This window comes from Cottoperca gobio, chromosome 1 (assembly GCF_900634415.1).
Source record: "Cottoperca gobio chromosome 1, fCotGob3.1, whole genome shotgun sequence".
Taxonomy (NCBI): domain Eukaryota; kingdom Metazoa; phylum Chordata; class Actinopteri; order Perciformes; family Bovichtidae; genus Cottoperca; species Cottoperca gobio.
This window is the reverse complement of record NC_041355.1, coordinates 15,309,622-15,332,782: the sequence shown is the minus strand read 5'-3', so window position 1 is coordinate 15,332,782 and position 23,161 is coordinate 15,309,622. Positions and strand designations below refer to the sequence as shown.

Sequence of the window (23,161 nt, the reverse complement as noted above, 5' to 3'; positions counted from 1 at the left end):
TCTCACATACATTTTCACAAACAAACACAAGCGCCAGATGGAAACACACTCACCTCTCCTTCTGAGGACTGCAAGAGGAGGTCTTTCCTACAGGACGCCGTAAAGTCTCCCACTCCAGCATTAACCTCCACCCCTCTGGGGGCCTCCAGCGTCAGGGTCCGAGTCGGCGACTCCAGCCTGAGAACCGTAAACACACTTAGGTCATGCTGGAAGCTGTGGAAACACACTTGCTGAGACAGTATAAATAGACATGGTGGTTTTAGCCTGATGCTTCAGCTACCATTAGACTATTACAACAGGATTAATTATGATTTAATTTGGAACAATGCTCTCATTCCCCCAGCTGCTCAATCAAAAGCAGCAGAAAACTATAGTTGTACTGGAAAGCAAATATAACAAAGGGGCAATTAAGACTCCCTAAGTCAATGTTTGGTCTTGGCGGAAGACCTCATTGGAGAACAACCCCCTGAAGTTACATGAAGGTAAAGATTAAACGACATGCTGTCTCTTGAATACACTACTTAAAACTGAGAAGTGAAGTAGTAAATGCTGTTTCGTTACATTTGGATGGTTCAAAATAAACACATGTGTGAAAACTGTTACAATTCTTGCAGCTTCTATAAAAATCAAACCTCTTAAAATTCTATATGGTGATGTTGATGGTATAATCATAACATTTAAATGTTGGATAACTATCCAGTAAGACATCACCAATGCCATGTTCTTAACTAATTAAGTTTGGATCATTTTATTAAACTTGTTAGTATTAGACTTATCCAATGTGGGCAAAATAATCACATCCCTAAGCGACTCAGAGACATGATGGGACCTCTCAGGGTTTCTGGCTCAGCAACACAAAACAATCCGGTGAATTGTTTGCAGCACTTATAATAAAAGCAGACATGGCAACACAAACAGCTGTTCAGATCACTGTGTAGCCAAAGAATGGTTGTCAGTAACCTGCCATGACTACTTGTTTTTGAGAACTTTTGAGTCTTTGTTTCATTTCTAACTGCGTAGTAAGTTTTGACTTTGTCTTTGAGAAAACCTACAAGAATAAATATGAAGAATGAAGTATTGTTATACTGCACTGCTCCAAAGTGCTGTGGCCATGGTTGGCGTCACTCCCCTTAAGGGGTCAGTAGCTAAGTCTGCGACTCAAAGTTGAAAACAATATGAGATGATTAAACAGCTTGGTGGTGTTAGATAAGCACAGTGCTTCGCTCAAGGGCATGTTGGCAAGTGAAATTAAATAAAGAGCGCTTTCGGCAAAGCAGACAGAATTACAATTTATGAAGAGTGAGTATAACAAATCAAACAGCACGCTCACAACATAGATCAAATAAGAAAACATGTTTTGCTATATGGGCAGTTTTCTGGACAAGATTTGCTCAAAGGTACTTCAGAAGGTTGGTTTCCCAATCCCTACTGAAAGGTTGAAGGGATAAAGCATTCAAGCCAAAGGGTAGATTAACTGAATTTATGACGTGCGTCCAGTCTGTGGCCAAACAACAGAGAGACATAAACAAGCATCACTGCCTCGGCCAAAGGCACTTTGGCTGGGAGTGATCGTACCAAACTCCCTCTGTTAATGTCCTTCAGAAAATATATATTCTCCTCACAGGTCCTTTGGCGAGGAATAATTTTCCATTTCAGGGTTTCAATCTGAGGAATCAAACATTAGCAGACAGAGAAAAGCTCCCTTGGCAGTGGTTTTCCATGTTTGGTTGCACCCGTGTAATGAACATGCACTTTAAAAAAATATTTTTTCTCAACGTGACTGTTTTCTGCTGCTTTAATTTTCAGGGTGTTTATGCTTTATTAGTTGATTATTTATTTCTATTGGAAACACGATTCACCTTGAGAAGCAATTTAGTTGAGTGTTGCGTTTTAAAGATATATTATCTCATTGTATGAGTTAATTCCCTTAACTCCAAAAGCAGATTCATTGGATTTTAGACTTTTACTTCATTAAGTTGCAACAAGCTGAAGTAGAGCAAATTACTAGTGTTGAGATAATGTCACTTGATTCAAGAAAATGCTAGAAGCAGGCTGGTTTGCATCAGAATGAAGTCAGCTTACCCCATTGTTGCTGTTTGCTGTTTAAATTAAAATGGGAGGTTATGAGTCCGTATCCGACTAAATGGCTTATGATGTGATGTGTACAAATCAAACCATTTCCAACATCAGTATGTCTGAGTTTGATGTTTGTCAGAGCTAACTGTGGTATTCATTCAGATTTGAATGTAAAGGTATTGGAGATGCAGAGGAGTTGTCAGGTGGACTAAAGGTGAAGGAAGGTTCGCTGCTGTGCAGTATTGAGCATCCAAGTGATATAATAAGTGTTGGAAGCAGACACTTCACATTGGGCTTGACTTATTGATCTGTAGAAACTGTATGAATGTATGCAGCAGCAGTCAGAGGTTAAAGGTGGGGTCTGCAATTCTGGACAAAGAACTCTACACTCAAACAAATACACCGCAGTGCTCCTTCAGAAAGTTAGCATTTGGCAGATTTACTGTCCCGCTCGCTCTTTGTTTGTTTTCCATTTACAAAGCCAGGGCTGTGTATGAACACACAACGGACAGCTCGCGGACCGTGATGAGATATTCGCTGAATTTGAAACTTGAAAAGAAAAAGTGTAGTGAAATAGAATCGCCAGAATTGACTCGAAAGGATACCACTAACACCAAATTGGGCAAAGTGGGTGTAAAGTGGGGGGGCCAATGGCCGCTTCCCCACTTCCTAGCCCCTACTTCTGCCACCCTCGCTCGGACCACAACCATCATCGAACTCAGCCTTCATTTTGAGCTCAACAACACACCTCTAAAGTTTCCTGACGCAAATTCGGGCCAGGGGTGAAAGTGTGTGGTGTGTGGGGGGGGGGGGGAATATAATAATAATATTATATTATATATATATATATTAATTTTATAAACCTGGCAAATGACTCAAAATGGTTTCTGTGGTATTTCCCACTACAGTAGGTGTCAGTGACCAGAGCCTCACAATGGCTCTTCTGAAAGGTATGGGTGACATCACAGATACTAAGTCCATCATTTATTCAGTTTATGAGTAAAACAGGAAAACATATCCAATTATTCATTATCCTTTGCATGTGGAAGAGAGAGAGAGAGAGAGAGAGAGAGAGAGAGAGAGAGAGAGAGAGAGAGAGAGAGAGAGAGAGAGCCAGCGCTTACTGGCCTCGTCAACAGCAGTGATGTGCGGATCTTCGGCTGGTTTGACAGTTGAGGCAATTACAGTGACGCTGCTGCAGGCTGAAACCAGCTCTGATGGGCAGGCACACACATACGTACTGACTATCTATCACTCCATGTCTCTCACCCCTCTCTCTATGTCAACATCGCTCTCCATGTTTGCTTTCCCCTCTGCTTTAACTCTCTTGCATGTTTCCTTCACAAACGTGCTATTTATTACTTTACCTCAGTTTTTCCTGATTTTAAAATTGCCTATATGGAGACATAATGTAGCATATCTGCACATTTGGAAAACTCATACCTCCAGGATGTCAATTATTCAGTTACACAGTTTGACCACCACAAAGGTTTCTAAATGGCACTCAAGGACTTTTTTTATAATGATTAGCCTAAAGGAAATGGAAAAGTGTCTGAGTGGGAGATTCTGTAACTTGTATGATAATGTGTTCAATTCGTAAACTGCAAGAGCAAATCAATTCTGTCACTGTCGGTAGTTGGCAAAAGAAAACCCCAGAAAAAGCAGTTGTGTGATGCATTATAGTGAGTATGACCAGGATGAATGGGTTTCATAATAAAATTGCCATGAACATCGATTAACAGCTGAAAAATTGGGTTTGAGGTTTCGTACGACTTTCAACTTGATTAACTTTGGATAATTTATGTGCTAGAGGATAGTCTGGAGGCCAGTGTAAATCCTGTGTATTTTATTGCTGCTTTGTGAATGATGATGTTCTTAATTTATGAATGTGTCTTGTGCTGATGTACTTGAAGAAATCTGCATTCTCAAATGGGCCTCAGAATTACCTGTTAAGTTGTGAATTTAAGGAAAATGTCCTAATAATGCTTAGCCTCAGTTATACTACTAACTACTACATTTTAGCTGCTAAATATTAAGATGTTAGCATTGCCACTATGAACATGTTAACATTAAGCTCAAAGCACCTGTATGTTGGTCCAGCCTCACAGAGCTGCTGGCATGGCCGTACACTTCTAGTCTTGTTAGTGCTTGAATAGGGATACAGACAACGACATCTGTGGTGTAATATTTCCTCAATTAAACCTGAAATAAGTTCTGTTATATTCACATACTTTCTTTTTCATCATGAAAATCACTTTATTTGCATCAAAAACAAATATAAGTTGTTTCACAATACCACCAGGAGGTTCACGTTTGTGGTCTCAAGTGAAAAGTCTCTACAACTATTGGATGGATTGCCAACACATTTGGTAGAGACAGTCCCTCTCATGACAAATACTAATGATCTCTCTACTTTTCATATAGCACCATCTGCTCAAAATGCTTAGCATCAGTATGTTACCATTGTTCTTTTGAGCATGTTAGCATGCTGACATTAGCATTTTGCTTTAAAAACCCCACACTGCTCTTAGAATTGCGGTAGACTCTTTGTCTTGTTAAACTTTCCCACTCACACACAAAAATGGCCGTATCTTCATGACCATGGCAGTGACATGATGATGACATCTTGTGACTATCAACTATCAAAGTAAAACACACAAAGTACCGTAAAACAGTCTTTCTAAACCCCAACCCTGAATTTATCCAGACATTACTTTGTGTGAGAACACACATGTTCAAACCATTTGGACCAGACATTAAACAGGCTTTACTCTACCTAGTACTAAGTCTGTGTAATGTCCGAGTGAGCCCACGTGTCAATAGAGCTGCTCATTGTCCGGGGCATTCAAGGCGAGTGGGTAGGCGCGTTGATGACGTTTCTATCGCAACTGGTGTGAAACAGGAAGAAAATGAACCAGAGGAAAATGTCTAAATGAAGAGATTCTGGAACTTCTGTCAGCAAAAAATAACAGACAAATTTAAGGAACGGCAAGAGACTCGGCCGTTTATGAGCCGGTTATGTGACCGCAGTGTAATCCACATCATGTCCTGCCTCCTTCACGCTCTACCCAGTTCCACATATATACATATATACACATACACAGAGCTACATAATGTTTCTGGTCAGGCCTCTGCATGGATGTGTTTTTTTTCATGGTGCAGATAGCAGGAGTCTGCAGCTAAGCCGTTATCTATGCAATTCATTATTATTAGAGAAAACCGTCTTCCTCCCTCCCTTCCAATTCTGATATTATTCCTTTCTTTCGCTCTCCCTCTTTCTCACGCAAACCATGCCTCGCCCCCTCCTCTCTCTCATAGATCTATTTTGACCTTCAGTTGTGACAAGGCCATTTTATACAGCGCCATATTTGTCCAACCTGACAACATAAGCAGGACAGAAATACATCAACTTGAAATGTTTTTTTTACCTTAATTCATTTCTGGGGGAAAACAGAGGATGAAGGGGAGGGAAGGGTCTTAAGATATTCAAAAAGAAAGACAGAAAAGAAGAGGAGAAGAAACTAATTTATGCACATTTTAAGAAACATGTTATCTAAGAATCCTCAGATATGCATCAGTCGGAAATATAAATAGGATGTCACAGCAATCCCATTTGTATATTTCCATGTTAACATTTTATCTTAGTTTGATCTTCACTCCAATTTTGTCCAATCTGATACTTCCTATATTCACTGAATGTATTCTTGATTTCCATTATGTTTAAATAGTGACTTTGCGTCTTGCCTGCGAGGCATGGCAGGGTTTGCAACACTGAACAAAGCAGAGGGGATCAGTTTATAAAGCTCAATAAGTAAGATGGTGTTCAATTGACAGAAACTTGGCCCTGACAATAGACCCAATATCAAGTAAACCTATTTAAATGTTGTCAGTCACTCCTGTCTCAGTATGACTAATATTTATTGAATATGCATAAATCTGATGATTGCTTTCCATTGCCCTTTTACTTCTGCTTCTGCCGTACTGCCCCATACAAACCGGCTCTCTAAACTCAGACTAAAGGCCTTTTTCACAGCAGACATTTTTACATCTTAGAAGGAAAAGCTCAGGTGATGGCTGCATTTTATTCAAGTGTCGTAATAAGTCGTAACAGTGAGCCAGCATGCACAGTACCAGGACCCTGCAAATTAAGCAGCTTAATGTAATTCAGCCATCCTTCATTTGATTATTTACACTGTGCTTTTCCTACAGCACACTCACTCACAATCACAGTCATTTCAAATGATTTTCTTGCATCCTGGGCACTCATAACTCAATCTCTGTTAAAATAATTTTGAAGAAAACAATTGCAAACCACATTTTAAGGCTCTCTTGTATTTGAAGTGCTGTTTTTTCCAGCAGTGTGGCATTTCGGTTTTAAAGGCCAAGCATTCCTTTTGAAAATAGTGGCTTGTGAAATTTAAAATAAATCTTTTATAAACAAAACGTCACCTTACTCCTTGTGGTTTCTAACTCATCTTTGAATTTGATGAAATATTTGATTGGCTCGTGAAGTGAACCCCAACTATTTAATTTTGAGAAGCTTGTGTACAGCCATTGCCTTAATGTGAAGCACAATGTGTAATACAAGGGTATCACATACTCCCGACTGTTCAGCACATCCACTAGATGCTGTTATGGGTCAACAACTTACATACATATCAGCATTTCAGTGATATGAGGAATATCACATTTTATCTTGAGAGTTCAGAATTACTTAATGTGCATAAAAGGAACAGAAAACACCCGTATCATTTGTGCAAGAAGGTTGCTTTGATCAAATTTCCCTCGAGGTCATACTATCTACAAGCTTGGTCGTCTTGCTGTGGAATGAAACTGCATTCTTTCAAGATAAATTACTTCAATTGGTGTATTTTTGAAAGCAGTGTGGGATTGTGAAAAAGATCCAGGTGCAAATGTTCAAATCGGTGCTTTTTAAAGTGATTTATATTTCCCAGAAGACTTGGCTGACATTCATCCTGCCCTTTTCCTCTTCAGAACCATTGAAAACCGAACCACCTCATCGCCACCTTGCCATTTGGGACGCAAACCTTTAACCTTTTCACGCTAAATGCTCCGTCACCTGCCTCAGTGCCCCTGCCGCCACCATCCAACCCCATCCAAAAAAGCACCTTAAAACTTTTAACACTTTAAAAAAGTGGTGCTGAGTGATACATTGAAACAAGAATAAAAACAGGAAAAGCGTCAGCCTTTGACTTTTAGATATTTAAATCGAGACAGAATGCAGAAATATGGTATTTCTAAAGCTTCCTGACTTTTGCAGGAAGTTTGTGTCCGAGTTAGGGAGGGTGATGCAGTGTGTTTAAATCGCCCAAAGAATCCTGCAGGTGTAAAAAAGAAAAAAAAGAGAAAGCCTTGGGCTGTTTTAAAAAGTTATAAAAGTCCCAGCTGAGTTACTGAGGTGAGACAGGAGAGAGTCAAGGTACATTAGAGGTTTGTCTTTGTGGAAAGAATGTGTGTGTATGTTAGTGTGTGCCAGAAAGAGCAAGAGACAAAGGTTTGTGTGTGTGTGTGTGTGTGTGTGTGTGTGTGTGTGTGTGTGTGTGTGTGTGTGTGTGTGTGTGTGTGTGTGTGTGTGTGTGTGAGTGTGTGTGTGTGCAGGTGTGTGCAGGTGTTTGATGTTAAAAATGTGGTTATGTCCACTGAAGAGTAAATGTATCTCAGTAACTTTGGGTGCTTAAATATGAATTTCTACTAATAAATGTGTGTGTGGACTGTCTCTGAGTATAAGCATCATAGTGTGTGTGTGTGTGTGTGTGTGTGTGTGTGTGTGTGTGTGTGGACTGTCTCTGAGTATAAGCATCATAGTGTTTGTGTGTGTGTGTGTGTGTGTGTGTGTGTGTGTGTGTGTGTGTGTGAGTATGCACAAAGATTTCGCCTTGCATATTAAAATATCAATTTTCAGATATTATGGTCATCAGCAGTCACTTTACTGCACACTTCTCAACAGTGTGTGTGTTTGAAGAGCTGTCTGGTCATGATGTTGAATGTATCGTACGTACATCTGTTCATCTTTACACAACACACTGCTTGACAAATCCTTGAGTTTCTCCCAAACGACTTTCAGAGGCTCTCGCTGTCCTCCTCCCTGTGAAATGTAGCCGAGGAAATGGCTAATGGCAGAGTGCGTAAGGATAAAAAATGTCAAGCAATTTCATGCCTTTGTGCCTCTGATGGGGCGCCAAGCTGATAATTTAATCAGTAGTGAAAGACTAGCTTCACTCCTTCGCAACTTCAACCATTTCATCCAATGTTCATTGACTTGTTTTTTAGACAAAGTTGGAGATAACAATTGACATAGAAAACAAAGAAGGGTGGAGGGGAGAAAATGGATTTGTGAGAGGAAAACATTTAAAAGTTAACAATATTGTCTCCAATGGTGAGAATGGTGATTGCATTGTCTGACCAACACATCTAGTCACAAAATAACCAACTTGTTCTGTTGTCTGCATCATAAAACGTTGGTGATGTCACTTCTGACTGACGGATATAATTATCACCTCATTATGTCCATGTATAGTAAGTATTTAACTTGAAATGTATAGATTGTCAGTCTGGATTTTTGTATATCCTGTTTTATTTTGAAGTGTTCACTCCCCCTTATGTCATGTCTAGTTGTACTTCCTGTCTGTGTGTTTTCCCTCTGTGATTGTTGATTGGTTCCTCCTTTGTCCATTTACTCTGCCCTTGTGTTTCTGCCTGATTGTTATTCATGTTACGTGTTTGTTACCTGCCCACGTCTGCCTGTATCTGCCTGTTCGTGTCCTGCTCAGTCTGTTCGTGTCCTGCTCAGTCTGTTCGTGTCCTGCTCGTCCCCTGATTGGTTTGTGTTGTTTTGCTACTTTGTATTTCTGTATGTTTATTAGCTTTTGTCAATAATCTTTTGGTTAAAATCATCATCTGCGTCCTGCAATTGGGTCCTCACCTTCACCGAACTGTGACATAGATAGTATAAGAACAATAAACAGAATCCTCTATACAACTCTGTCTGTGCCTTTAAGTCCATCTCTCACTCTGACTCAACTTTTAACAATTGAAGCAAAAGTTGCTTTGCTTGTGTAACTGTTACAGTCAACACCAAGACACAGAGTTGTTAGTTGCTTTCAAACTGAAGAAAAGAAAGATAAAGGATCCAAACAAATAAATAAAAGTTTCTTGTTTGTCTTGATGATTTAACACATGAACAACATATAGGCAAACAGAGTAAGGTACATATGTGTACTTGCTTGTACTTTTAATTGTAGATACGAGGTCAGAAAAACAGCGGGACCGTCTACACTTTGCTTCATTAGCATTGTCTCCGTATTCTATATAGCAGAGCCTGACAGAAAACACATCTAAGCAGAGAAACATTAGAGCTCCCTCACACAGACAATAAAAAGACTACGGTGCATTCAGTCTATTAACCCATCTGCGGCTCGCGCCTTCTGTAATGCAACATGGCTTTTTTAATGAGGTGAGGTAGTCTTTAGAAAGCTGAAAAACTAACCTTTTTCAGGTGTACAAAGTTAGATATGAAGATATTAATTTGACAGACATAATATTCAGCTAACACAAAACTACATTTTTGACTAAAAGTCCAGTTGCCTAACAATCAATCACGTTGGCTGACTTGAGGCGCAGCATGACACTGGAAAAGAGACATCATCTTAAGAGGCAGCAACAGGTCCCTGCTGCATTAATGACATACGAAGCAACTGTATGACAATCCTTTTGAGTTAATATGCCTTGCAAATGGTGCCATCTTGTATTTTTCTAAAGATTAAATGAAGCTTTAATGATCCCTGTTGGGAAGATGGTTATTTGTAGCAGCATAGAGAAGGGTACAGATAAGAATATAACAAATAGAGTACTGAAGATAATTTGATAAGTAATTGCCACAGCAGAACATACCGGGATTAACACAACAGATAAAAAACAAGAAGTCAGTGTGTCCTCGCACAGACGTCTACAGGTTAGAGGTGTGTCTGCTAGGGTGCAACTTTAGCTGTTCACATTATTGGTCATATAGATTGAAGAACATATGCTTGGAAATGAGATTGTGAATGTCACTCTGTTCCCATAAAAACTGATGAAGTGCCCCTGGGAAAGGCACCGAACCCCACTGTTTCACTTTTATATACAGAAGCCACTGCCTTGACTACATTTTGTGCTCTTGATATGACAAAACTTGCAGCACAAAGTGTGAGGAAAAAAGAAGCAGTCACGATGACTCAACAATAGGAAGCATAAACCACAGATAAACAGAGTGAATGTACTGTATGTTGCAATCAGCATATGTTTAGTTATTTTATGAGCATTTTCTCTTTTTGATTTCCTATTTATTCATTTTATTTGATTCATTTATCACGGCAAATATCATTTTTCTTGTCAAGGTCCAAATTTAAAATGAAAGAGCTGACATTTTAAGCTGAGAATGTAACGGCAAAATGTTCCACTTTACACAAGGACACACATACGTTGCCTGACTCTTCTTGCTTTTTTATGTTGCCATTTGTGACTATTTACATTCTCCTTCCAGTGATTGTAAAAATCACGCAACCGCTATTTGGGTTCAAATCTAATTCCAAGTCTAAGGGCACGGTCACACATGCGCAAATGCAGACGAGTGACCAACGCCTGCCGACGTAATGTTCCCCTGAAAGTTCACGAGAGTTGAACTGCACGCAAAACGAAGATGCAGATTTGCTTTGCCACCGGAAGCAAATGTTTTTCCGCCCCTTTGCTCGCATAGAATGAAAGTGAACAGGAGGCGAATGTTAATTTCGCGCATGTGTGCCCGTGCCCTTACCATGCACATGTATTTGTGAGCAAAGTAGTTTAGTTTCTACTTTTTGGACCGTGTATCAGTGTAGGTAGAGCATGCAAGTGAATAAATCTGTGATTTTCTTTTAAGGGCAAGTGATTACGGGCTCAAGTTTAATTAGTGAGAAGAGAGTGTGTTTGAAGAAACTTCATCTTCTACATCTTTTAAACATGAGGTGCAGGGAGATGTGACTTTTTAATTCTGCGCTTTGACTGTAGAGAATATATAAGCGGAACGATGCATCATTCTTTCAGGTTTTATCCAAACCATATCAAAGAAAGATTTGTGGGAGATGATCATGACAGACGATCAAATTAATACTTGAGAAAAACGTAATGCAGGAGAGGAAGAATCCACACGCCTGAAACATACATACTGCACACCACTTGAGAGAAAGAAGAAAAGAAAGTGCACAATCTGTAGAGTAGATACAAAGATGGATAATAAAGGGTAGTTCATACCCTCCCTCTAGTGGACACACAGAGAAGAAAGGAAAGAGAAATGATGAAGCGACAGAGAGTGTTAAAAGTGGTGGAAAGAAAGCTTAAGCAGAGACAAAGACAATCATAAGATGTCCTCTGTGTTTCTTCTCTTTCTCTGCCTCATTGCCCGCCCTCCTACAGTCATCCTATCATGTGTTTATCTTAGTTCTCCTCCTCACTGGATTCTGGCTGAGCCCACTCGTTCTCTCTTTCTTTCTTTTCCTCTCTCTATCTTCGTTTGAATTTCTGTTTTCTTTTTAACCCAAACTCCTTTCAGTCTCCCTCCTCATTAACTGCCATATTTGACTTCAGCTATGTTTTTGTTTAATTCTCTACAGAAATATGACTTATGACAAGGGTTAGTTGCATATTTAGTTGTAGAGATTCCCTGAATGAAGTTTTAAAATCGGCTAAGAGCCAAGCTATCCCATTTCACGAATTTTAAACAGATAGTAAATATCTTTTGCTACAGTCTACAGTACATGTGTCACAACTCATACTGTTCTGATACTACTAAACATTGATGAAATGATGAAATGATTGAAACCCAGTGAAGTCCACAATGTCAGAAATAAAGTAGGTTAGACTAGAACCCAAGTAAAACCAGTGAGAACAAAGTGAAAACAGTAAAACCCAGGTGATAAACACAGTGAAGTTGTCTTACAATAACATCTGATCGCCAGCAAGACAAGCGTGTCATCATGTCCTCTACTCGTCAGTCACTGGAGACATCTTTAATGTATATGTTGGTCTCAAACTGTGAATATAAATATATGAATATAAACTCAAATATGCAGTGTTTCCATTGAATAATTAATACAATGATGGAGGTCATTTTGATTTAATCTTCACAAGGATGCAAAGTCATTGTAGCAGGCCAAAGGAAATCATTTATATTCTAGGTTATTTGTTTGCTCTTTTGCTGATTTAATTTAAAGAAAGTTTCAAAACATCATTTGATAATGATCATTGGTTAGAAATGCACACTGGTAGGCCACAAAGAGTCTGATCCAAACTCTTAAGGGGCCTTTAGTGTTAAGAGAGGCTTTTACCATGACTACAGTATTACCCTGGAGACAGCAGGGACAAACCTCGTCTGTATCCTAAGGGAACAGTACCGTGCCTTTATCATTATTAGCAGGGCCAGTAACACAATGTATTACCAATAACAAGCTGTGTAACATAGCTACCAGTCAGAGGTACATTTTCTCTGTTTCCAAATGAATAAAAAGAGTGATGGTGGCTTTTTCGAGGAACAACCTCATGGCTGGACTCAACATGTTATACTGCATTATTGTTTTTACTTTCCTGCCTTGAATTTCGACTATGAATTCAGATTTTCTCATAAAAGTCTGCAACACAATAAAGCTGCTTGTTGCTGTGTTTGGATTAGGAGCATGTGTGCATATGCACACAAGGTGTTCAGTGTGTCTGTGTATCTCCGTGTGTGCGAGTTCTGTGTTCTCGAATATTATTTATCTGCTGTGATTTCAGTGTCTCACCAAAACAGCCTCCAGCCATTTGTAATAGTCTTTATCCACAGTGGAACATTTGGCTCTGTCGCAAAATCTGATATTAACAGCCGTCTATCTTTGCGACCCACCAACAGAAACACCCAACAGCTGAGCTCACACACACACACACACACACACACACACACACACACACACACACACACACACACACACACAAACACACACACACACACACACACACACACACACACACACAAACAGATGCGTCGCAATATGGCGAGACTATTGAATATTAACTGGGTGTTGTTGTTTTCACATATTCCCCCTCAGGATGTGTACAACAGCATCCAATGATAAACAGCAGATGACAAAGAATAAGTAACAAAGATAAACAACAATCAACATAGACAAACAATGACAGAACAACAATGTATACAGTTTAGTGAGGCGTTGCTCAGAAAGCTCTGTGAACTAATTAAAAAACACTAAAAATCACTTGAATATGGATCAATTACTTGTGGGAGCAGTTTGTTACATAGGGAAGGAGAAAGAGGACATCAACAGTAACATGGTGGGTGCTGTCAACATTTACAGTAAGGACTTTGCATGATAACACTTAATTCCACTGTGTTGGTTTTACATTTCAGAAAAACTTACAACGACTAATATGTGGAGCATGCATGGGGATTGCCCTGCAGTGCATATTTGAAAACTTAACACTTGGTTAAGGTTAAACATTTAACCAAAACCACAATATTTTCCTAACCTTAACTCAGGAGGGACTGTAGATGCTAATCTCAATTTTCTGCACTTTGTAAACCCACCATCCACCCTGACCACCTACCAAGGACTTGCTTGCTGTACTAAAAGAAAGCACTTCCTACACGAGAAAAACACATTGCCACGAAAGATAATCTTGTTAATGGTTATGTTTCCTTAAGAAAGTCATTTAGCATAACAAATTAGTAGTAAATTAATCTCCAGGAGATAGGGTTGACACGTCTATAAAACAGGTTGATAATGGAAAAGGTCCTTGCTAATCTGAATGTTGGAAGTCTGAGGTTTGCCTAAACTGTAAAAGAAAAACTTCTGTACATCTTCATCTTACCACTTCAACAATATGTGGCTTCATATTTGTCTTCTTTTTGCTCACAAACCAAAACTGAGCTGTATAACTATATAGCTCCTTTGTAGTGTCATTTTTAAGTTGCTAAACAATGACTTGTTCATCACAAGATATAATAGAGTTTGTGATATGCTTTGTCTGAGATACTATCAGTTTCTTCCTTGCAATGTTTTAAACTGAACTCCCTGCAGAAAGTTCTTGTCGTGATCATTAAAGAAAATATCTGCAGGCTATGCAGATACAAAACTGTCAAGTATATCTTACCTCAGTTGAATTGGATTTATTAACCCCAGTAATGTAGCTGTATTATATAAAAAATATATAAATATCAAGTTAAGATGCTCAGCAGTAACCAACCATCTATTAAGACAGGAAATTATGGACGTCCCCACTACCCACATCATTATCACATCCGCTTGTCTCAATACAATTTTATAACACTTATTTCCAAATGTCGACATCTGGGAAAAAGTATTACTTTAATTGGAGAACATGGCAATCTCACAAATACACAAACACACAAAAACACACACAGACATTCAGAGACGTTATAGATCGTTCCCATAACCAAGCTCGCTTGTTATTCGACTCGCCTTCCCTCTCTCTCTTTGTTCTCAATGATTTCCCTGTGTGTCTAATCAATAAGAGACAGAACAGAGCAGGATTGTCCTTGTTGTACCAAGGAAAAAGGGAGGCGTTAGAAGCATCCAAAATCAAAATCAAATCGCTCAACAGCAAAGTCAATGTGCTTTTTTTTCAAATGGGGTTTTGATTTACCTGATTTGTGACAAGTGCAATGCTTGATGGAAAAGTTGCTAATATATTGATTAGAAAGTTTTAAGAAATGCAGCTGTTGTGCGAGGAATTCGATCTACTGTACAATCAGCAACACAATCGTAGGAGATGCATAGTGCTTTCTGAATTTCTAAGACAGCACTGCTTGAGTTGATCAATGTTGAAAGCATGAAAGGAATGAAGAAATACAAAAGATGTAAAAACAAAGACCTTTTTCTTCTGCCAAACTTGCAATCGAATCTTGTATCAAGTTGACCTCAACCATGAATAAAACAGGCATTGTTCAGAAAACATAATGCAAGTGAATTGCTATTCTTTAATGGGTGCTCTAGTGTGAAGTGAAGCTTTTCCCAAAGGCACAGTTCAAAGAGAATGTGTCTCTTTCTAAATTTTAATGATTTCCAATTACTTTGACACAAACCCCAACTTTTTAATCAAAAAACAGCTAGGGGCGGGCTTACTCTCTGAGTTTTTGTGGAGCTAATTAGGTGGTGTACTTTGCCATCCCACACCATGCCCCTCCATCTGGCTGCTTCACAGAAAAAACCTGGTTAAATCAACTCTGCTCTGAGACTCCTTCAAAAACTGCGTGGGAAATGGGCCTAATTCAGATCACATTGTTGTCACTACCTGGCATTTGAGGATTGAAACCTCAATTAAAACTTAAATGTGAAGTATTATTATCTAATGTGGAGGTTCAAGGCATTGTGGGTTATTAGTTAAACCTCTGACTTTGGGCCATTTAAATATTCAAGATAATGAGCGGGCCATGTGCTTAGACTCACAAATGTTTTAGCCTTCTTGTCTGTATCCACTCGTTTTAAGTCAATTCAAGCAGAAATGCTATAAAAACATTTTCCATAAAAACAAGAAAATGAAGTGATTAAAGATATTTGACCCTAACATCAACTTTCAGAGTTGAGTGAACTGTTGGATGCGGGGGTGAGGGTGGAGAGGAAAATGGAGGCCACAGGGTGAATCATTTCCCCAATCCTTACTTCAAGGACTCACACAATTTTACATTTAGTAATTGGGTTAAATTGAAAGTACCCTTAAGACCCAGGTCCATTAAGTCATATTAAAACTCTTGTCATTTAGGCACCCTCTACAGAGAAACATCGAAAACTACTTTTGGTCCCAACTAAGAATCAGAAAACTACTGCTGTGCTTTTCTTATATTGAAGTTAAGAAAGAAGAACAATGTCAAGACCACAGTTCTGTCTAAATGCATTGATCATGCATAGAGGTCAGTCTTTTACTTGGTGGTGGAGAGATCAATGGCAGAAATGAGAGCAGAGCAGGATACCCTTCATTTTGTTTAAAGCAGTGGATCGCTCTCATGGTGTTCAGGACTCAGAGCCCTGCTGACTATTCAATCAACTGCTGTTTTACACCTGGGACACAAGGTGAATTCAATTAACAGCCATTACCTGCTCACTCAGACGAGCCAGCAGCCCTCCTGAGGACCAGGATTAAAAACCACTGGATTAGACAAGAGGACAGAACAAAGGGGCGGAGACAGAATTGACTGAAAGCTTCTTTCGGGTTTGACCTCACCATTGGATCCGGTTTAATTTGGACATACATACAAACATACGGTTGGGGGGGTCGACACAATGACAGAGAACAAGAACAAAATCATATTTGACTATGTGAGGGTTTGATGTGCCAATGCAAAACAAAAAGCTACACGAGTACAACATAAAAGAAAAACACAAAAGTAAGAGAAAAACACATTCTCATTAAGAGAAACGCCCTGAGGGAGCAGCTGTTGAGGGGTGGGAGGGTTAAACACATTCCCAGTCTTATAAATTGCTCTGTGTTGGGTGTTTTCCACTTGGGAAAGGATAGATGGAGAAAGTCGTTCTCCCCAGCCAGTTATTGGGGTTGATTTAGTGGTCCTAAGTGCTTCAACTGAGAATCCCTAAACCACAAATAACCTCCTAAATTCCACTTACTGTATACTTTAAACTAAAAGATGTTTGCTATTTTTATGCCTTTCCTTGTGGAAATCTATGACACATGTGAGAATGTCGGGGAGGCGATGTAGACAACTTTGTGAAGACTTGATGGCTCCCAAAACAAGTCAGCAAATCATGTAGACACACATTGTGTTTAACCTTACCTTGACATATACATCAATTCTCTCCTTAAGCTGCAGTCAGAATAAAACTCCCCTGGTGAAGTTGACTCGGGCGGTATTGGCAAAAGCAGGAGTGGAACATAAACTGCAGAAGATGGCGTGGCAAGCAGGTTAACAGCAGCAGTCCACAAATTGGTAAGTTCTTGTCATTAACCTCTGTCACTGTCGTTACACTCGCTGCCAACCGCAGCATCTTGTCTTCTTTGATACTTGGAGTGTTTCACAGTGCAGTTATAAGACAAGAATACCAGGCCATGAGATCTCAAATCAACTGCTCATTGGGAAGCGTCACGATTTCGTGTGTCAAAGTTCAATCAGATTGAACTCTTGAGCGAAGCGAAGGAGGCGGGTCAATATGGGAAGAGCATGTGTCTCACCCTGGTCCACATAGAAATGAAAGAGAAGCAACTTTGTATAAAAACATCCTCTCACATCTTCAGCCTCAGAACAGCCACTCTGATGTTTTACAATGATGAAGTCATTATTTTATGAAACTCTAGTCGGACATACAATTAACCACAGGAAATGAAAAAAGACTGATGCTCCGAATGAAACATCAAGTATATTTCCCCACCTCACACCTAATAGCAATGTGTGGTGCTAATCATGTAGCGATATTTACACTCTGCACATTGTTTTAAAAAATTACTTTTTGTGTGAAAAATGGTGTGCGTGCTCTTCTTGTAGAACCACACATTTTATATCTCTGTATCTGAGGAACTTATTGTCCTGAGCTCCGTTTTTACACCATTACCCTACAGTATTCTACTTTTCTAAATAAAATCCTTTCCCATGCCCCCTAGTCTGATCGGGCTCCAAGTTCCTCTGCAGTCCTCTTTAGCTTTCTCGGATGGAAGGATAGATAGATACATGGAAATAGAGCGAGGGATAGGGGGAAGGGGCACAGAGCACAAATCCTAATCAGATGCCCTTGCCTGTGTTAGGGCTAACTCTCCCATGGGAGATTTCTCATGACCCCAGGACTTGAATAGAGGAGAAGAAGGCACCAAGGGAGGGATAAGAGGATGAACGAGTAGGAAGTAACTGGGCAATATTGACTGCGCAGCAGCTTGTTTCTCTCTGCTGTGGAGCCAAGCATCAGATGAAGTGTAGAGACCTGAGGTAACCTAATGTCCGCTAGCGTCAGCGCGGTGAAGTTGCTCCTCAAACTTTTTGGGTCAGCTAATTGTTAATTGATTTTTCCTGTCAAAGTAGTGCTCTTCCTTGCAGTTGTGTCTTGAAGTGGTGCATCCCTTATGGCGCAGTCAGACTAAAGTCGCCCACTGGATTATGCTTCACCGTGTGTTTTTGTTGTTAAGGTGACTCCTGCACTATACACTCACCTGTGTGATAATGATGCTGTTTAATCAGCATCAATATATGCCACACCTGTCAGGTGAATGGATCATGTTGGCAAAAGGAAAATAGCTCATTAAAACACTGACTTCAACTCATTTGTGAACACAATTTTACAGAAAGATGCCTTTTGTGTGCATAGAAAAGGTCTTCCATCTTTCATTTCAACTCATGAAAAATGGAAGCAAAAACAAACGTGTTGCGTTTATTTATTTGTTCAGTGTATATTTTGCCGGGAAGACTTCTTCTGCGGTCTTCTCAAGGCATCTCCAGAACCAAAACCTTCATTAAGTGATCACTGGGAAATGCAGCGCCGAAACACCAGACACAATCATGAAAACACTTGACAATGAAATGTCAAAGGCAGTACCTGAAAGATAACAGGCAACATGTTTATGGCTTGACAGTTGAGAAAAGAATGGTTTTGATATTGATTGATTTCATTCAGGGCTGAGCGACGGTTTGATTAAGGTTGTGTTCAGAACCGCTATAGCACTGCATTGAAAAACACATGCCCTTCATTCATTTAAAATAAATAAATGTGTCGGCACAGCTGAAGTTTTTCAACCCAGCCTCAAATGAGTAGATCTACTAGGCTACCAGCAGTGGATTTATGTCTGAAAAACCTTCAACACTAATCCTCTTGGTTTTTATTTTGTCTCCTGCTACCAGATGGCGTTTGCATTGTTCGGTCCTTGGTTTACAGACGTCACTGATGTTATATCAAGGTTGTATAGTGATGTAAGAAGCTATCATTTATTTCTGAACCAATACACTGATTAAAGCAACATTTTTAAGTTAAGTTGCAGAGCAACAATATACATAATAAAGTTCTGTGTATGAAATAGAAGAAATAGGAAAGTGGAATAGGAGGCCTGAAGCAGGTGTGACTACGTTGAATCCACACTCATCTGTCACAGTATATAAAATCTTATATCACAATAGTAAAATGACACAATAGTAAATATTCTGGTAATTATTCATTTAATTAATGTATAGTTAAAATAACGTACATATGATGCCTGTTTATTTTCTAGTTCATGGTCATATCACCTCGGCCTAACTGAAAATGTTATCTTCTGAGACAATTTTTCCAATTTAGCTTTTTATCTGTCTAGTAAATATTGTTACCTTTGCACATGGGGACTTTCCTTGTGTACCTTAAGGCTGCATTCACACGGTTGTGGTTTTTGTAGTTAAAGTGCTGCCTCAGCCACATGTTGTACTGATAATGAAAAGCAGCTTTGCTATCACAGTGACTCGCTGGAGTCGCTGCTTCTATCAGTAAACTCTACCAGCTACAACAATGTGCTCCAGTTCGGGAAACATCTACTACCAACTTTTCTACAGCTACTTCCTCCATTTTTAGTCTGTTTGTTGTTGTTGTTGTTGGCTGCCTGCGTTTTGTCAATCCCAGTTTCTTCTTTCATGTTTTTTTAGTCAGTCACTGTCATGAATGCTTCTCTAAAATGTTGAACTGCGATGCTAAAAAAGATGCCAGGCACAGCACTTTTTACAAAGCGATGTCTTTTTGTCTGCCTCCCGGCCGCTCCTCGTACACTTTAAAGTCGAAAAGCAGTTTGAAAAAAGCCGAACAGTGTGAACACGGCTTACAGTGGCGATCACACTGGATGCTTTGAAAACGAACGGCAGAGCATTCCTGGAGTCTTCTCTGGAAAAGCAGTCTGCTGAGCAATTTTGTTTCTGTGCTAGTACCATAACCCAGTTTGTGCATTCATGTCTCTTTAGCTTCAGTCACATCTGCTATCCACTGACTGAAGCCTTTTAAACAACACTGCAGGCCTCTCTGCTCACTGTGATTGGCACATTACACGACTTCAAGCCAGCCTATAGTTTCTTCTACTTTGACTCAGTCTCACAGAGGGAATGCAAAAACAAATGCTTCAATGTTTGTTTTTGTTGCCGTTTGTGGTAGTGCAAGTGCTCTTATTTTTTATGAGATTGTGGCATTGAACTATTGAACATTGTTTAACTTGTCGTGTGTTTAATCCCCACATTCAACTTGCCCTTTTTTGTGTTTGCCCAAATAAAACTTGATGTAAAGTGCATAATCCAATCTTTCATCTATTACTTAATTCTGTCCCCAGCATACAATGAAGCCAAATGACCTAACAATGACTAACGTACAGCACAGTATGCAAGATGCAGATTGACCTTTCTTTTATCTTTCCTGATAGTCATTTCTTGACCTGTAATTTATCATATAAAGTGTGTACCATCTATCTTTCTGTTTCCCTATATTTCTCTCTCCCTCACTCAACGTTAAACTGTAAGATAGATCATTAGCTTTAAATGGACTTCAATCCGCTCATTACATGTCCCATTTACCTTCACTGCATAACGCTCTACTTTTCATAACGAGACAGAATAAGAAGGGGCGATGGAGGCAGAAAGGAGGAATGCACATGTGGGAAGATCTAGACAGAATGAGAACGGCACAGACTGAAGTGTGAGTGCGAATGAGAGAGTTAGTCAACAAGAGAGAGTTTGCGAGCAGAGAGATGAGGACAAAGATACCATGAGACTAATAGAAAGATAGAACGTTCCAACCAGAAAGGGATTAAAGTCTTGAGTGAAAAAAGTGCCTGTGAACCAGGAAAAGAGAAGAGAACCTGTACTTTCTTTTTCATGTTGATACAATCTCGACTAGTAGTGTGACATATATATTCATATCAAATACACCTCAATTAAAAACAGAACAAATCCTCATGATAATGACTACGCTTCAGTCCGTTGTTTCTTTCCCTACCATTTAACAGCTAATGACTGACGACTAAGAGGGGGAGTATTTGAAGCATGTAATCGCCTTTTTATCAGTGTTATTTTTCTATGGTTTTCATTAACCCTGCAGTAGGTGATGCAGTGGTGAGGCCAGTGTCGGTGTCAGTGTGTGTGTGTGTGTGTGTGTGTGTGTGTATGTGTGTGTGTGTGTGTCTGAAGGTTTCACTTTGAGCATGTCACCGTCGCTGTTCTTGATGTATTCATATGTTTGCACTGACAAAGCTGTGTGTGGGGTGATACGTGGTTTTACTTCATGCTTGCCATACATTTGTGTTTATGGGGTTTAATCCGTAAATGATTTTAGTGTGTGCCTGTGCACTTTAATTGGTGGCTTGTACCTAATGCGTAGTATGTGTATCAGTATTTGTATGTTGTGTTTTCAACAGGTGGTTTATATTTGTTTCAGTATGTGTGTAAATGCATGTGTTTATAGATGTTTGCATGTCTATGTGTCTATGTTGTGTGCATGCATGATTAAATGTGTGTTATATTTGTTTTCTATATCAATATACAGTGTTTCCCCTACCATTGGCACTGTTGGCAGGGCGCAGCGCCCTGTCAACGGAGCCCAGCGCCCTGCCTGAAATTCAAGGTGTTTTTTTTTCTTTTTTCTCGAATTTCAAAAGAAATAATATTTTTTTTATTCACAACTCACTTTTCACATTGACAGGTGCTCTTTTATTAAATAAACTAAACGCTTATGCTATTGATCTAATTTATGTGCACGTTTCAGTTTGTACTGTCTACTTTGCGCTTTCACATTCTCTCCTTCGGCTCTGTTTTGCAAAGGGCGGGGCTTCGCAGCTGGCGCACACACCTACACGTGCGCACACACCTACAGAGCGGAAAAAAGGAGAGGGGAGAACTAAATAGAAATGCGCACGCAATCTCCCTGTGCCCGCGTAAAAATGTGAAAAGCCCAATATAGAGCCAGTTTGGTTTGTCTGTTTGTCTGAGCTAGGGTAGAAACATGGTGGTACAACATGGCGGGCTTTGTGGAATACAAACTGCATCCTATGTAGATATGAAGGGCTTATTCTAAGGTAGTGAAAACACAACAATTCTTAGTTTCAGTCGATTATACGCTAATAAAACATAGTTACGAAGGCTAGATCCCATTTCTGCAAATAGATCCTCCTAAATACTAGACACTGGCCCTTTTAACCTGATGAAAAATAAAACAGCCCATAGGTTTATAACAACAGTCACAAAGGTGCTTCATTTTTCTTTCCTCACCTTCACAGCAGTGTTCATCGCCTTGCTTATCTGCACTGACCCGTCCATTGACCCAATGTTCTCGCTCCTCCTCCTTGTATCTTCTTATCACCATGTAACTCCATACCTTCCTCTATTACTTCTCGGTTTCCTTCAACTAATCTAACTCCTTATGATCCCACTGCTCAAAATCCCTCCTACCTCTCCTCTCCTTTGATCCCTTGGGCATGTATGGGGTCCTATTTCCTTTACCCATTTTGATTAGCTTTCAACCATTATATCTCTCTCTCTCTCTCTCTCTCTCTCTCTCTCTCTCTCTCTCTCTCTCTCTCCATCTCATACCTCTTTGTCAAATGTTTCAATTTAACTAACTGAATTTATATAACCATGGATGCATATTCCCACTCTTTCTTTTTAAGTTATTGCGTGGTAAATATAGTGAGCGATGAAAACAGAATAGTAGGGAAAGAGAGAGAATAAAGACATCTGAAAATGTCCAATGCTGGATTCAACCAAAGATTTGGCAATCATGTGTCTAGGATCACTGAGCAACCCTTTGTCTTGCCTTTTATAGACTACAAAACATGGGGAATGAGATGAAATGGTTGTGTGAATACAAGCAAACTAAAAGAATGGCGGTAGCACTCTGTTTAACAGCTTACAGCCTTGGTTCAAGCAATGCTAACTAAGTCAAACAACAACTTGTGTGCGCTAAAATCCAGCAGCAATTTACTCAGAAGTGGAAAAGAATATAAGATTCAACAGGGACTCTATTAGGTGCCTGTAAATGTTTTAGAGAGAGATAAGCCATTGATAGTGCAGCTGCCAATGCTTGATGCCAGCTGATTAAATACATGATTGAATAAA

At 39.6% G+C, this 23,161-nt stretch overlaps 1 protein-coding gene across 1 annotated transcript in view; it reads right to left on the bottom strand.

Moving 5' to 3' along the window:
- Positions 1-23,161, bottom strand: part of sgcz (sarcoglycan zeta) — a 325,525-nt gene that overhangs the window by 20,165 nt on the left and 282,199 nt on the right. The window contains exon 7 of the mRNA XM_029440797.1: positions 54-177. Coding sequence (XP_029296657.1) covers positions 54-177 — 124 coding nt within the window. The remainder of the gene's footprint in view (positions 1-53; positions 178-23,161) is intronic.